The 17,514-nt window shown below is 41.4% G+C and overlaps 1 protein-coding gene across 2 annotated transcripts in view; it reads left to right on the top strand.

The window, feature by feature from the left end:
* Positions 1-13,286, top strand: part of ATF6 (activating transcription factor 6) — a 465,865-nt gene extending 452,579 nt beyond the window's left edge. For both annotated transcript variants that reach the window (XM_040407064.1, XM_040407063.1), the window contains exon 16: positions 13,055-13,286. In XM_040407064.1, the coding sequence (XP_040262998.1) occupies positions 13,055-13,263 (209 nt within the window). In that variant the 3' untranslated portion in view covers positions 13,264-13,286. The remainder of the gene's footprint in view (positions 1-13,054) is intronic.
* Positions 13,287-17,514: the final 4,228 nt, after the last annotated feature.

Genomic DNA, 17,514 nt, shown 5'->3' with positions numbered 1-17,514 from the left:
AAGTCACTGTCAGAAGTGACTGATGCCTGTCAGCAATGCAGATGTTGTCAAGGAAGAAAGGATTGGTTCCCGAAAGGTCAGTGGGACCGTGGAATGTGGTTACAGACCCTGTGAGGCCTCATGGTGGATGGAAGGACCTGCGAGTTGGTGTAAGTCCCCATCGGATAAGGACCAGGCCAGGGTCACCGATCCAGAAGGCTTCCCAGAGAGAGAGAGAGAGAGAGAGGACTGGGTCCCGGAAGGCTGGAAGAGCTGTGGAACGGTTGCAGTTACCAGGAGAGGTGGAGTTGCTCAGCTTGGAGAAGAAGAAGTCCGCCATTTTGTGAGCTGCATGAGAGAACCGTGTGGATCCGGATTATGTTCGCAGGAATGAGTATCGGCGTCAGGAAGCTGATCGGAACAGAGGGTCAGAGTACAGGTTCTGCAGGGTCACATGTTGTGGCAGGGACTTGCTGTCTGTCTGGAGCAACCCGTAAACATAGGACATACCCAGGTCAGTGACTTAGCGGCACGGTTATTGACTTGTAGGCTCTGCCGTGTGCGCCAGCGGTCAGGTCTGTTACCCTGCGGCACAGTATCGACTTGCGGGCTCTGCTGTGTACGCCGCTTTGGGTACGGTTTTTCTGTTGGGCTGGTACCGTGACTCTGAGCCTGGGGTATAGGGTATTCTGGACACTCCACTGTTGCTACACTACAAGGCTCTGAGTACTCAGGGCACATGAACAGTGTCATTTGGGGGCAAGAGAAAGGAATGTGACGTGTTCATTGTATTTGATATATATGTGATATATACTCTCTATACTTGCTGTTGTAATATCTGTTTATACCACTGTTCAGTAAAGTTAATGTTTTTGCATCAAGAGCTGGTGTCCGTGTCGCTTTCCTTATTCCATGACTTCGCTGTATCCTGGGGGTCCCTCCCCGGTTCACGGTCTTACAACTGTGCCCAACGGGTCTGATGGTAGGGCTTTAGCGCTGCCCTACCCATTTTACAGGCTACCGCAAGCGCTGAAGCCCGCCCATTAGTGCCGGTGACGTCACCAGGCTCACTGCTAGACTGAAGCCTCCGCCTAGCAGTCCCTATGGAGAGCCCGGAACTCCACAGAATCTTAAAAAAATGACTTTGCCCTGCACGATTCAGCTCAGGGCAAAGGAGAGCATCGGAGCAAGAAATGCTCCAATGCTCATATTAGGGGGCCGGAGGGATGAGAATGGACAAACCCTTTTATATTGCTTATAATGTAATTGGAAGCTGGAGAAAAAAAATTCCAAATGGGATGGAATTGGAAGAAAAAAAAAATTGCCACAGTTTTATGGGTTTTGTTTTTAGTACATTTACTATGTAGTAAAACCAATCCATTACCTTCATTTTCTGGGTTGATATGATTACAGTGATAGTTTTTCTTGTGTTTTAAAATAAAAAATGATTTTTTTTTCTTGCATAGCCATATTCTGACCCCCATATATTTTTTATAGTTAGTAGTTTATGGAGCTGTGTGAGGGCTCATTTTTTGCTGGTAGTCTGTAGTTTTTATTGATATGATTGATGCTATCTGAAGGTTCCGAGGTCTGCCATAGCAAAGTACCTATCAAAGCACTGTCTGTGGTGTACATTGGACTCTCCCATACACTGCAATGGTAAATGCATGTTAAAGTCTCTAGGAGAACTAAAAATATTGGATCAAGTGTTTTCCTGTTTTTGTGTTTCCTTTTTTTCCTGCAGGCCTTCCCACAGCCATAAGTTTTTATTTTATTTTTCCATTCCATTTTATTTTTCCATTCACATATGCGCTTGTTTTTTGCGAGACAAGTTGTACTTTCTAATGGCACCATTTTATGACTTCTTTTACTATACGGTAAAACTGACCTGTTCCCTTTATTCTACAGGTCAGAATGATTACAGCAATACCACATTTGTATGGTTTTTCTTGTGTTTTAACCTCTTAAGGACATAGGGCGTACAGGTACGCCCTTGTGCCCTGGTACTTAAGGACACAGGGCGTACATGTACGCTCTGTGTATTTTCGATCACTGCCGTGCGGCTGGCAGTGATCGGAACCCGGTGCCTGCTCAAATCATTGAGCAGGCACCTAGGCTAAATGCGCGGGGGGGTCCCGTGACCCCCCCATGACGGCGATCGCGGCAAACCGCAGGTCAATTCAGACCTGCGGTTTGCTGCGATTTCTGCAGTTTCTGGTCCCCGCGGTCCCTGACCGCGGGGATCAGAAACTTTATATGCCTAAAAAAAGTTTTATTAACCCCCCCCTGCACCCCCGAATGATTTTTATGGTGGCGGGAGGTGCAGGGGGAGGGTTGCGGGCGGTGTGGGCGGTGTGGGAGGCGGGCGGTGCGGCAGGCGGGATCGCGATCCCCCGCCCGCCTCCCCTTGAAAATTCATTGGTGTTCAGTGGGTATACCAGGGTTCCAGCACATTGCTGGCACCCTGGTATAAACGGCTGACATCTGCGATGCGATGTCAGCCGTTTAACCCTTTCCATACAGCGGTCCGTACGGACCGCTGTATGGAAAAGGTTAACAGCGCAGGGAGCTCCCTCCCTCTCCCATCGGGGGGCTGCTGTGCCTTTGCAGCCCCCCGATGGAGAGGGAGAGAGCCCCCAGACAGCCCCCCGAGAGATCCCCTCCTTACCCTTCCCCGTCTGTGAAGTTCTGACCAGAACTGAGCAGACGGGGAAGGTTCCCATGGCAACAGGACGCCTCTCAGGCGTCCTGCTGTCCATGTTGCTGAACAGATCTGTGCTGAAAGGCATAGATCTGTTCAGTGTAAGTAAAATACAGTGCAGTACAATATATATTGTTCTGTACTGTATTATACAGACATCAGACCCACTGGATCTTCAAGAGCCAAGTGGGTCTGGGTCAAAAAAAAGTGAATAAAAGTGAAAAAAAAGTAAAAATCAAAAAACACATTTATCACTGATAAAAAATGAAAAAAATAAAATTCCCTACACATGTTTGGTATCGCCGCGTCCGTAACGACCTGATCTATAAAACGGTCATGTTACTTTACCCGAACGGTGAACACCATAAAAATAAAAAATAAAAAACTATGATGAAATTGAAATTTTGCCCACCTTACTTCCCAAAAAAGGTAATAAAAGTGATCAAAAAAGTCGCATGTACGCCAAAATTGTAACAATCAAACCGTCATCTCATCCCGCAAAAATCATACCCTACTTAAGATAATCGCCCAAAAACTGAAAAAACTATGGCTCTTAGACTATGGAAACACTAAAACATGATTTTTTTTGTTTCAAAAATGAAATCATTGTGTAAAACTTACATAAATAAAAAAAAAGTATACATATTAGGTATCGCCGCGTCCGTATCGCCCGGCTCTATAAAAATATCACATGATCTAACCCCTCAGATGACCACTGTAAAAAAATAAAAATAAAAACGGTGTAAAAAAAGCAATTTTTTGTCATCTTACGTCACAAAAAGTGTAATAGCAAGCAATCAAAAAGTCATATGCACCCCAAAATAGATGCCAATCAAACCGTCATCTCATCCCGCAAATAATGAGACCCTACTTAAGATAATCGCCCAAAAACTGAAAAAACTATGGCTCTTAGACTATGGAGACACTAAAACATTTTTTTGGTTTTAAAAATGAAATCATTGTGTAAAACTTACATAAATAAAAAAAATTGTATACATATTAGGTATCGCCGCGTCCGTGACAACCTGCTCTATAAAATTACCACATGATCTAACCTGTCAGATAAATGTTGTAAATAACAAAAAAAAAACGGTGCCAAAAAAGCTATTTCTTGTTACCTTGCCGCACAAAAAGTGTAATATAGAGCAACCAAAAAATCATATGTACCCTAAACTAGTACCAACAAAACTGCCACCCTATCCCGTAGTTTCTAAAATGGGGTCACTTTTTTGGAGTTTCTACTCTAGAGGTGCATCAGGGGGGCTTCAAATGGGACATGGTGTAAAAAAATACAGTCCAGCAAAACCTGCCTTCCAAAAACCATATGGTGTTCCTTTCCTTCTGCGCCCTGCCGTGTGCCCATACAGCTGTTTACGACCACATATGGGGTGTTTCTGTAAACTAGAGAATTAGGGCCATAAATAATGAGTTTTGTTTGGCTGTTAACCCTTGCTTTGTAACTGGAAAAAAAATATTAAAATGGAAAATCTGCCAAAAAAGTGAAATTTTGAAATTGTATCTCTATTTTCCATTAAATCTTGTGCAACACCTAAAGGGTTAACAAAGTTTGTAAAATCAGTTTTGAATACCTTGAGGGGTGTAGTTTCTTAGATGGGGTCACTTTTATGGAGTTTATAATCTAGGGGTGCATCAGGGGGGCTTCAAATGGGACATGGTGCCAAAAAAACAGTCCAGCAAAATCAGCCCTCCAAAAACCAAACGGCGCACCTTTCACTCTACGCCCTGCTGTGTGGCCGTACAGTAGTTTACGGCCACATATGGGGTGTTTCTTGTAAACGGCAGAGTCAGGGCAATAAAGATACAGTCTTGTTTGGCTGTTAACCCTTGGTTTGTTAGTGCAAAAAAATGGGTTAAAATGAAAAACTAGACAAAAAAATGAAATTCTCAAATTTCCTCCCCATTTGCCAATAACTCTTGTGCAACACCTAAAGGGTTAACGATGTATGTAAAATCAGTTTTGAATACCTTGAGGGGTGTAGTTTCTTAGATGGGGTCACTTTTAGGGAGTTTCTCCTCTAGGGGTGCATCAGGGGGCTTCAAATGGGACATGGTGTAAATAAACCAGTCCATAAAAATCAGCCTTCCAAAAACCAAACGGCGCACCTTTCACTCTACGCCCCGCTGTGTGGCCGTACAGTAGTTTACGGCCACATATTGGGTGTTTCTGTAAACGGCAGAGTCAGGGCAATAAAGATACAGTCTTGTTTGGCTGTTAACCCTTGGTTTGTTAGTGGAAAAAATGGGTTAAAATGAAAAATTAGACAAAAAAATGAAATTCTCAAATTTCCTCCCCATTTGCCAATAACTCTTGTGCAACACCTAAAGGGTTAACAACGTATGCAAAATCAGTTTTGAATACCTTGAGGGGTGTAGTTTCTTAGATGGGGTCATTTTTGGGTGGTTTCTATAATGTAAGCCTCGCAAAGTGACTTGAGACCTGAACTGGTCCCTAAAAATTGAGTTTTTGTAAATTTCTGAAAAATTTCAAGATTTGCTTCTAAACTTCTAAGCCTTATAACATCCCCAAAAAATAAAATATCATTCCCAAAACAATTCAAACATGAAGTAGACATATGGGGAATGTAAAGTCATCACAATTTTGGGGGTATTACTATGTATTACAGAAGTAGAGAAACTGAAACTTTGAAATTTGCAAATGTTTCCAAATTTTTGTTAAATTAGGTATTTTTTGGTGCAAAAAAATTATTTTTTTTACTCCATTTTACCAGTGTCATGAAGTACAATATGTTACGAAAAAACAATCTCAGAACGGCCTGGATAAGTCAAAGCGTTTTAAAGTTATCAGCACTTAAAGGGACTCTGGTCAGATTTTCAAAAAATGGCCTGGTCCTAAGGTGTAAAAAGGCTGTGTCCTTAAGGGGTTAATCCTGAAAAAAATTATAAAAACTTTGCAAAAAAAATAATTTTCTTTACATATTCAGACTCACATAACTTTTTATATTTATGTCGACATAGCTGAGTGTAAAAAAAAAAGGAACAAAGTAGTTTATAAAAATATATAAAAACCATAAAAATTCTTATCCCCTTTCACTAAAATAAAAATACATAAACAATACAAAATAAGCATCGTAGGCATCGCTGCCTGCATACTATTAAAATATGAAAATAGGTATCCCATATGGCAAATGGGGTAATAAAAAATTTGCTGATTCGCAATTTTTTTTTTGTCACTAAATTTCCCCCAAAATTTTTTTATAAAAAGTGATCAAAAAAACTATACACACTCCAAAATAAAAACTACAGATTGTCCAGCAAAAATGAGCCCTCACACAACTCCGTACACTTAAAAATAAAAAAGTTATGGGGGTTTTTATATGATGACGCAAAGAAAAAAAGTTTTTTCAAAACATTTTATTTTAAAACGCAAGAAAAACTATATAAATATGGTATCGCCAAAATCGTACTGACCTGGAGAATAACACGTAACAGGTCAGTTTTAACGCATAGGAAACCCATAAAACTGTTGAAAATCTTCCAGCTTTCTACTACATCGTATGTAACAGTAAATAAAGAAACTGTAGATCCCCTTCAGTATTAGCATTTGTATCTTTGTTGAACCTCAGATGAATGCTTTCCTTGTCTTGCCTTGTGAGTTAGAGTTCATTCAGACAAATGTAAGGGCTCTGTGCCTGTATTGCCTACTGCAAGACTTTTATGGGTCCGTGATCCACAAGATAGTGTTGTCTTATCTTTTGCTGAGTGGAGGCACGGATCGGATGCCCACGGAAATATTCCGAAACGCTTCTGTGGGCTTTCAGGTCCGTGCAGATCGTGGACCACTGCCGATGCATGTGCATTGCGGACTACTGTTTGTGGTCTGCAACACAGGCATGACAACCATACAGTCGCATAAATGAGCCCTTATTTTTGAGTGGCCTTCTCTTGTCAGTTGTGCCATTTTCTTTCTATTTTGTTATAATGGATTTGATCAGACTCCGTGGAAGGTTCAAAGTTTGGGATATATTTGTTATAACCCAGCTCTGATCTTTGCTTCTTTACAACTTAGTCTCTGACCTTCATGGAGAGCTCCTTGGCCTTTATATTGCTTGCTTAGTATTGTTGCCAACTCGGGGGCTGTATTTATACTCACATCATGTGACAGATCATTTGACACTTAAATTGCACACAGGGGGCCATATTCAGCTAATTATGAGACTTTGGAAGCAGCGGTAAATTGGTTGGACCAGCCCTTATTTACGGTTTTCATAGTCAAGGGGTGAATATGAATGCACTTGCAACTTATTAGTTTTTATTTTATTACCTGATATTTCATTTATTTGATTGTAAATATGTGGATTATTTTATTAAGTCCTTTACATAAAATCTAAATTCGGGCTGATTGCCACTCATCAGTGCAAAGCAGAAAGTACTGGCTTAACTGGGTGAGAGAGAGGCCTGTGTCCGGGTCAGGGAGGAACTAACTCTACTTAGGGATAGAGCACCTTAATCAGTGTGAGGAGACTTATAGGCTATACATGCTCCTCTGGAATTCTGGGAGGGAAGGGATGCAAATTAGCTCTTAACAAGCTCTGCCTTTAATGCCACCAGATGTAAGGCAACTATCCTATAAGTCATTGTTTAGCTCTTAAAATAAGCCTTGAGACATGACTTGGATATTAAATAAGCCAGCACCTCATCTGCAGACAGCTGTTTCGGAGTGATTGCCAATGATCAGTGCAGAGCAAAGAGTACTGGCTTAACTGGGTGAGAGGCCTGTGTCCGGGTTAGGGGGAAACTAACTCTCCTTAGCAGTGCTCCAGACCAAAAAAAATGACCAGGAGCCATTGGCTCCTAAACTAAAAAATTTAGGAGCCAAATTACATTTTTTAGTCGCCAAATTTAAAATGCATATAATTTTTTAAAAAAAGGACTTTGAGAAGATGAGACGCAGGTGACAGTAGTGAGCCAGCACTACATATAGGAGAAAACAGCACCACATACCTCTCACATCCAGGGACATCTTCTGGGGGACAAGGGGACTAAAAATGGCGAATTGCGTGGTTTCGAGGTTTTTTTTGTTACGGCCTTCACCGAGTGGAAATATTTTTTAATATTTTAATAGCTCACACTTTTTGGGACGTGGCGATATGAAATATGTTTATTCTTTATTGTTTGTAAATTTTATATGTTAAACTGGGAAGGGGGCCATTTAAACTTTTAGTATTCTGGTGGTTTTTTTTTATTTTTATTTTTTAAACTTTTTATTTAATAACCATTTCTTCCCTTAGGGACTAGAACCTGGATCTTTTCATCCCTTGTGCTATTCACCCTGATAGAGATCTATCAGGGTGAATAGGATCTCACACATCTCCCTGCTGCCCTGTGCACACAGCAGCAGGGAGCTGAACATGGCAGCCAGGGCTTCAGCAGCGTCCTGGCTGCCATGGTAACGATCTGAGCCCCAGCAGTGTAATCTGCCACTGCCACCAATGGAGCGGATGGGACCCTGTGGCCACCATATAACAATGTGGGGTGGGGGGGGAAGACTTGTGGCCAGTGATAATGGGGGGGAAGAGGCTTTCGGGGGGCGCACTGCACCACCAATGAATGTAATTAAAGAGGACCTTTCGTCGGTCCAAAGAATTTGAACTTAGTAGCAGGCTGCATAGAGCGGCGCCCAGGGATCTAAGTGCACTTACTATTATTCCTGGGCGCCGCTCCGTTCACCCGTCTCCCCGGTATTTTCAACATTCAGAGCAAGGAGGAGGAGACGCCAGTGTGCCTCCGTCTCCATGACAGCAGCGCTGTCCAATCACAGCTCAGAGCCAGGAAGAAAAAAAAACTCCCTCGCTCTGAGCTCTGATTGGACAGCGCTGCTGTCATGGAGACGGAGAGACACTGGCGTCTCCTCCTACCTTGCTCTGAATGTTGAAAATACCGGGCGCCACAGCGGGTGAACGGAGCGGCGCCCAGGAATAATAGTAAGTGCACTTAGATCCCTGGGCGCGGCTCTATGCAGCCTGCTACTAAGTTCATATTCTTTGGACCGACGAAAGGTCCTCTTTAACTCCTTTATACAATTGTCTGCAGCGGTATCACAGACCCGGCACCCGGCCTCAATAACAGGGCATGCCCTTGTTATTGAGGCGGGGTGCCGGGTCTGTGATACCGCTGCCTATACTTATGTTTTACATTCATTGGTGGCGCAGTGGCGACAGCTCCTCCCCTGCTATCTCCCCATTGGTGGTAGTGGAGGCCGCGTCACAGTGGAGAGGGAGGGACTCCTTCCTTCTCCACTGTGCTACTGAAGAGAACTTAGGCTGCGCAGGAGCGCGGCGGTACAGTCGCAAATGGCGACAAGACTAAAAAGTCTTGTCGCCATCTGCAAATTTTAAGGCGCATTGGCGACCGTTTTGGTTGCCATCTGGAGCCCTGCTTAGGGAGAGAGCACCTTAATCAGTGTGAGGAGACTTATAGGCCATACATGCTCTTCTGGAATTCTGGAGGGAAGGGATGCAAATAAGCTCTTAACAAGCTCTGCCTCTAATGCCACCAGATGTAAGGCAGCTATCCTATAAGTCAATGTTCAGCTCTTAAAATAAGCCTTGAGACATGACTTGGATATTAAATAAGACAGCACCTCATCCGCAGACAGCTTTTTCTTGGTGATTGTCCCGAACAATGGCTTATTTAATATCCAAGTCATGTCTCAAGGCTTATTTTAACCACTTCCCATCTGGGCCCTTTGCCCCCTTCCTGACCAGGCCAAATTTTGCAAAACGGACATATCTCACTTTATGTGGTAATAACTTTGGAACGCCTTTATTTATCCAAGTCATTCAGAGATTGTTTTCTCGTGACACATTGTACATCATGATAGTCATAAATTTGAGTCAAAATATTTCACCTTTATTTATGAAAAAATCCCAAATTTACCCAAAAATTTGAAAAATTCGCAATTTTCAAAATTTCAATTTCTCTGCTTTTAAAACAGAAAGTGATACCTCATAAAATATTTATTATTTAACATTCCCCATATGTCTACTTTATGTTGGCATCATTTTGGAAATGTCATTTTATTTTTTTAGGACGTTAGAAGGCTTAGAAGTTTAGAAGCAATTCTTCAAATTTTTAAGAAAATTGCCAAAACCCACTTTATAAGGACCAGTTCAGGTCTGAAGTCACTTTGTGGGGCCTACATAGTGGATACCCCCATAAATGACCCCATTGTAGAAACTACACCCCTCAAGGTATTCAAAACCGATTTTACAAACTTTGTTAACCCTTTAGGCGTTCCACAAGAATTAAAGGAAAATGGAGATCAAATTTTTAAATTTCACTTTTTTGGCAGATTTTCCATTTTAATCAATTTTTTTCTTTAACACATCGATGGTTAACAGCCAAACAAAACTCAATATTTATTACCCAGATTCTGCGGTTTACAGAAACACCCCACATGTGGTCGTAAACTGCTGTATGGGCACACGGCAGGGCGCAGAAGGAAAGGAACTCCACATGGTTTTTAGATGCCATGTCCCATTTGAAGCCCCCTGATGCACCCTTTCAGTAGAAACTCCCAAGAAGTGACCCCATTTTGGAAACTAGGGGATAAGGTGCCAGTTTTATTAGTACTATTTTTGGGTACATATGATTTTTTGATCATTCATTATAACACTTTATGGGGCAAGGTGACCAAAAAATTGGTTGTTTTAGCACAGTTTCTATTTATTTATTTTTACACCGTTCACCTGAGGGGTTCAGTCAAGTGACATTTTTATAGAGCAGATTGTTACGGACGTGGCGATACCTAATATGTATACTTTTTCTCATTTATTAAAGTTTTACACAATAATAGCATTTTTGAAACCAAAAAATTATGTTTTAATGTGTCCATGTTCTGAGAGCTATAGTTTTTTTTATTTTTTGAGAGATTTTCTTATGTAGGGGCTCATTTTTTGCGGGATGAGGTGACGGTTTTATTGGTACCATTTTGTGGGACATACGCGTTTTTGATCACTTGGTGTTGCACCTTTTGTGATGCAAGGTGACAAAAATTGCTTGTTTTGACACAGTTTTTTTTTTTTTTACGGTGTTCACCCGAGGGGTTAGGTCATGTGATATTTTTATAGAGCTGGTTTTTACGGACGCGGCAATACCTAATATGTATACTTTTTTTTATTTGTTTCACTTTAACACAATAATAGCATTTTTGAAACCAAAAAAATGATGTTTTAGTGTCTCCATGTTCTAAGAGCTATAGTTTTTTTATTTTTTGAGAGATTTTCTTATGTAGGGGCTCATTTTTTGCGGGATGAGGTGACGGTTTTATTGGTACCATTTTGTGGGACATACGCGTTTTTGATCACTTGGTGTTGCACCTTTTGTGATGCAAGGTGACAAAAATTGCTTGTTTTGACACAGTTTTTTTAATTATTTTTTTACGGTGTTCACCCGAGGGGTTAGGTCATGTGATATTTTTATAGAGCTGGTTTTTACGGACGCGGCAATACTAAATATGTCTATTTTATTTTTTTGATTTTTAATTATTTTATTTTATTCCTTACTTGGGATTTTTTTTTTTTTTTTTTTTTTTTTTTAACCCTTTATTTTATTTTTATTTTATTTTACACTTTTCGTCCCCCATAAGGTCATACAAGACCTCTGGGGGACATTTACTTCACTTTTTTTTTTTTTTACACTGTTGATTTCTCCTGTAACTGGGGCTGACATAGTAGCCCCAGTTACAGGACAAATGCACCCCTATAGAGGCTGTACAGCAGCAATCCTGCGCTGTACAGCCTCACAGCAGGGCTGATCGAGGTCTCTGAGAGACCTCACACAGCTCCTGCACTCTCCGGTCACGGCGGTCACATGACCGCCGGGCCGGAACAGGAAGCGCACAGCGCTTCCTGCTCTGCAGACACAGCGCTCGGTGAGCGCTGTGTCTGCAGCGATCGTGAAGGCAGGGACACCTGGGCACTGTCCCTGCCTTGTCTTAGGGTTGCCCTGCTGTCACTGACAGCGGGCAACCCGATCAGCAGCTGCACGATTAGCGTGCAGCTGCTATTTCTGACAGGACGTTTTAAAACGTGCTGTTAGAAATAGACGTCCACCCATAGGACGTTTAGATCCTATGGGCGGACGTGAGGCGGTTAAGAGCTGAACATTGACTTATAGGATAGCTGCCTTACATCTGGTGGTATTAGAGGCAGAACTTGTTAAGAGCTCATTTGCATCCCTTCCCTCCCAGAATTCCAGAGATGCGTGTATGGCCTATAAGTCTCCTCACACTGATTAAGGTGCTCTCTCCCTAAGGAGAGTTAGCTCCCCTCTGACCCGGACACAGGCCTCTCACCCAGTTAAGCCAGTACTCTCTGCTCTGCACTGATGAGGGGGAAATCACTCAGAAACAGCTGTCTGCAGATGTGGTGCTGGCTTATTTAATATCCAAGTCATGTCTCAAGGCTTATTTTAAGAGCTGAACATTGACTTATAGGATAGCTGCCTTACATCTGGTGGCATTAGAGGCAGAGCTTGTTAAGAGCTCATTTGCATCCCTTCCCTCCCAATTGCAGGATGTAATGCAACAAAACAAAAAACACCAATGGGGGGGTGGATGAAGGTACTATATAGAGGTTGTATCCAGAGACAGTAAATTGAACTCCAGGCTAATGAAATAATGGCAGATACAGTTTATACACAAATGCTCCACATATACAGTATATAAACCTCAGAGCCAGACATTGACGATAAGGATCATTTTATGGATCTTGCAGGGATTCATGCTGTGTGACTAATTGCTCTTTTACACTGCTCAATGGAGCATACGATTGTTGGGAAGACTGTTTCTTCCTGCTCATCAGTGGAGGTGACCACTGCATTTACATGCAGCGATCTCCTTCACTATATGGGGAGGAGCCATTGCTCATCCCCATACCGAGTTGTTTTTTTGGCAGCAGAGTGCTCTTTAGACAGCTTGCTCTTGTGCCCACAAACAATAATTTAAGTGACTGCACCAAAGATCTATTACTCAATGAACAAGCATTTATCTTGTTCATCGGATAATCAGTGGCACCTTTAAACGGGTGGATTATATGCTCATTAGCAATAATCTGCTCGTATATTGGAAAGTGTAAAGAGCCCTTAAGGAGAGTCTTCAGAGGTCTTGATTTCTTCATAGATTTGTATAGTATGCATTTGTTCATGTCATCACTGGATAAAACATGCAGTGGAGTTGTTATTTTCAAGGTAAAATATGAGGTTTTCTTCTTTAAAGAGTCAACTGGCGTAGATGTGAAATTCATTTAGAAGTTACAGAACTTTACTGTACATCTTGTTTGTTTTCATTCGGTTTGCATACTTGATGACGAGTTATTTTATATTTCCTTGTAGATAATGTGATTAATGAGCAGGAATATGAAGTCATGATGCAAATAGACTGTGAAGTCATGGACACCAGGATTCTGCATGTAAAGTCTGAAACTATCCCTCCATTCCTTAGAGAGCATCGTGAGAACCGAACCAATTCTTTCTATAACGCTGCCTCTTCAGGCCCTGAGCACGGCCATGTTGTAAGCACAATTTCAAAGTCTCCACTTTGAATTAAAAAAAATAAAAGTCTCAAGTTTCTCGATGCCTGAATGTGTTGAGTTTGAATAATCTGTAACAATGGCAACAAATTGTCATTAATACTTCCGTGTTTTACCTTAAAAGGGCTTTTCCAGGATTACGATGGTTTTTAACAGAGATGCCCATGTTTTGTTGTATTTTTTATTAATTTGGACTTTAGTGACCCATTCTCAGCATGTAGGCAAGATAGATTACTTTCACACTGGCGTTTTGGCTTTCCGTTTGTGAGATCCGTTCAGGGCTCTCACAAGCTGTCCAAGACGGACCAGTTTTGCCCTAATGCATTCTGAATGGAAAAGGATCCGCTCAGAATGCATCAGTTTGGCTCCGTTCAGTCACCATTCCGCTCTGGAGGCGGACACTAAAACGTTGCTTGCAGTGTTTTGCTGTCCGCTTGATAAAACTGAGCCAACCGGATCCATCCTGGCACTCAATGTAAGTCAATAGGGACGGATACGTTTTCTCTGACACAATCTGGCACGGATCTGTCTCCCATTGACTTTCAATGGAGTTCATGACGGATCCGTCTTGGCTATGTTACAGATAATACAAACGGATCCATTCATGTTGGATGCATGCGGTTGTATTATTGTAGCGGATCCGTTTTGCAGATCCATGACTGATCCGCCCAAAACACGAGTGTGAAAGTAGCCATAGTCTGGTTTCTTTACATCCTGTATATATAGCACTTCCTGTTGATGTTTCTAGCCAAACCCATTATGCACTTCTTTATCCAGCACCCCTAACAACACCCAGCTAGTTACATAGGCACTCCCCCTATCATTGGTGCTGCCTTGACATGGGCATAACATGACAGGAAAAAAGAAAGAGCTGCATGAACATGGTCATGAGACCACAGCCCCGAATGCAAAATAGGAGCAATAAAGGTAAAAGAAATACATTTAGAAATTATAGCTAGCTTCATATATAATAATTTTAAAGGATGTTGATCCAAACCAGAAAATCCCTTTAATTGTATAGATTTCAAAATACAGCACATGACTTTACACAATTACAAGTTCATTAAATCTTTCTCATAGCGTATCTCATTTATTTGTATGTGAGGATGGAATACCAATGAACAATATCATTATGAAACCTGACCAATATACACTCACCTAAAGAATTATTAGGAACACCATACTAATACGGTGTTGGACCCCCTTTTGCCTTCAGAACTGCCTTAATTCTACGTGGCATTGATTCAACAAGGTGCTGATAGCATTCTTTAGAAATGTTGGCCCATATTGATAGGATAGCATCTTGCAGTTGATGGAGATTTGAGGGATGCACATCCAGGGCACGAAGCTCCCGTTCCACCACATCCCAAAGATGCTCTATTGGGCTGAGATCTGGTGACTGTGGGGGCCATTTTAGTACAGTGAACTCATTGTCATGTTCAAGAAACCAATTTGAAATGATTCAAGCTTTGTGGCATGGTGCATTATCCTGCTGGAAGTAGCCATCAGAGGATGGATACATGTTCTCATTCTGTTTACGCCAAATTCGGACTCTACCATTTGAATGTCTCAACAGAAATCGAGACTCCTCAGACCAGGCAACATTTTTCCAGTCTTCAACAGTCCAATTTTGGTGAGCTCGTGCAAATTGTAGCCTCTTTTTCCTATTTGTAGTGGAGATGAGTGGTACCCGGTGGGGTCTTCTGCTGTTGTAGCCCATCCGCCTCAAGGTTGTGCGTGTTGTGGCTTCACAAATGCTTTGCTGCATACCTCGGTTGTAACGAGTGGTTATTTCAGTCAACGTTGCTTTTCTATCAGCTTGAATCAGTCGGCCCATTCTCCTCTGACCTCTAGCATCCACAAGGCATTTTTGCCCACAGGACTGCCGCATACTGGATGTTTTTCCCTTTTCACACCATTCTTTGTAAACCCTAGAAATGGTTGTGCGTGAAAATCCCAGTAACTGAGCAGATTGTGAAATACTCAGACCGGCCCGTCTGGCACCAACAACCATGTCACGCTCAAAATTGCTTAAATCACCTTTCTTTCCCATTCTGACATTCAGTTTGGAGTTCAGGAGATTGTCTTGACCAGGACCACACCCCTAAATGCATTGAAGCAACTGCCATGTGATTGGTTGACTAGATAATTGCATTAATGCGAAATAGTACAGGTGTTCCTAATAATTCTTTAGGTGAGTGTATTTTGCTGCCTTTTGCCATACATCAGTGAGCATAAGCAAAATTGGGCTATTGTCCACTGTGAGTATCCTGCTGATTGTGTTATTGTAGTGTTATTCACTGGTTTATATAGGATAACAGGATTTACAAGAGTGAGGTATATTCATTTTAAAATAACCTAATACTCTGAGCATGAGGTGAAAGAATAATTCTGCTTTTAAGATTCTGTGGTGGTCATTTATCAAAGACCTGCCTTTTACAGTCTTTGATATCCCCTACAGCGCTGGAGCATGTGCGCCTAGATTGAAATCTACTCAAGCCGGCAGCTGGAGTAGATTTCAATTGTCATTTACACCAGTAAATGATAGTGAATGTGCCAGGGCTGATGGGCCCGTCCACACCACAACTCTCCCTTTCCCTTTTTCCAAAAATGGCGAGGGTGGGATACAAACTGCACTTGTGCTTAAATTTAAAGGGGTATTCCAGTTTTTGCAGGATAGGAGATGACTATCTCTGGAATTCTCATAGAAATGAATGGAATGGAGCCCCCCACCTAATGGTTATCCCCTAACTTAATGTAAACGGAGTACCCCTTTTAAATGCAGTGCCATTTATATTTAAGTTGCAAGCCTGTGGTATTGGGGCTTTTTTTTGCTTCAGTTTCTGATGAACGGGGCATAGTAAGTGATTAGATGAATTGTAAATCATTTGTAAAGTTGTCAGCCCTAGTTCCTGCTGATCTACTTTAGCATTTTTTTCATTTCAACTTTGCATAAGTCATGAAAAAGTTAATAATTGCTCATTGAAGGTATGCAAATCACATGCACAAAGACATACCACCTCCTATGAAATAATAGAAGCCCCAATGTAAAACCTTTTAAAGAAGTTGTCTCACTTCAGCAATTGGCATTTATCATGTGGAGAAAATTAATACAAGGCACTTAGTAATGTATTGCTTCCTTTGCTGGCTGGATTCATTTTTCCATCACATTATATACACTGCTTGTTTCCATGGTTATGACCACCGCTGCTGGGCTTATACGAGGTGGCCGGGACAAAAGCTGCTGTGCGTGCTTATGTGCACTCCAGCAGTCTTGACCACCAGAGAGGCCGCTGCCTTTTCCTATAGTGTACAAGCATGACCACCGCTGCTGGATTGCAGGGTGGTCTAAAGCATGGAAATGAGCAGTTTATAATGTGATGGAAAAATGAATCCAGCCAGCAAGGAAGACAATATGGCCAATCACAATACATTAGTAAGGGCCTTGTATTAACTTTCTCTCCGTAATAAACTTTATTTGCTGAGATGAGACAACCCCTTTAAGGCAATTTCACACAAGCTTATTCAGTGCTGGAAATGTACCCCATGTGACCGCAGCAGTTCCGGGACTGAAGTCTTCTCCTGTGCCACGAATTCACAGCATTATAAACTGTGTGGTCTTGCCTGGACTCTGGCTATACTGAATTGTACTCATATAATGCTATCAGTGCAATTCGTTACTGCCGCAGTAGGGCAGGAACACACCGCATTATAATGTTGTGAGTTCCTGTCAGTGTTCAGTCAAGAAAACACTGCTGTCACACAGAGCTCATGTGAAATTGCCCTTGATGTATTATTTTAGTTACATTGAGCACATCTTATTGTAGCTTTTTATTTGTGTTTGTTTTTATTTATTTCAATTTTTGTGGTTTTATTCTTTAGCTCAGGGTGCATGCGGGTTTAGTAATAACTGTATTAGGAGACTTGTATAACTAAATAATACAGTACTCAGTTTAGCATCATGTCAAACAGTTTATTACAGCATAATACACTATCAGTTACCTTATTTAAAACACTACTGAGCTTGAAAGTAAGATTGCCTGAATGGGTTTTTATAGTTCTTAAAAAAAAAAAGTGGCACAAAAGAGGGGATGTTCTAAAATAACACAAGAATATAGAGAGATATATAGATATAAAAAAAAAAAATAATATATATATATATATATATATATATACACATACATACAGTACACACACAGATATATACACATACAGTACAGACCAAAGTTTGGACACACCTTCTCATTCAAAGAGTTTTCTTTA

This window comes from Bufo bufo, chromosome 9 (assembly GCF_905171765.1).
Source record: "Bufo bufo chromosome 9, aBufBuf1.1, whole genome shotgun sequence".
Taxonomy (NCBI): domain Eukaryota; kingdom Metazoa; phylum Chordata; class Amphibia; order Anura; family Bufonidae; genus Bufo; species Bufo bufo.
The sequence above is the reverse complement of the archived record's forward strand: the minus strand, read 5'-3'. Positions and strand labels throughout refer to the sequence as shown.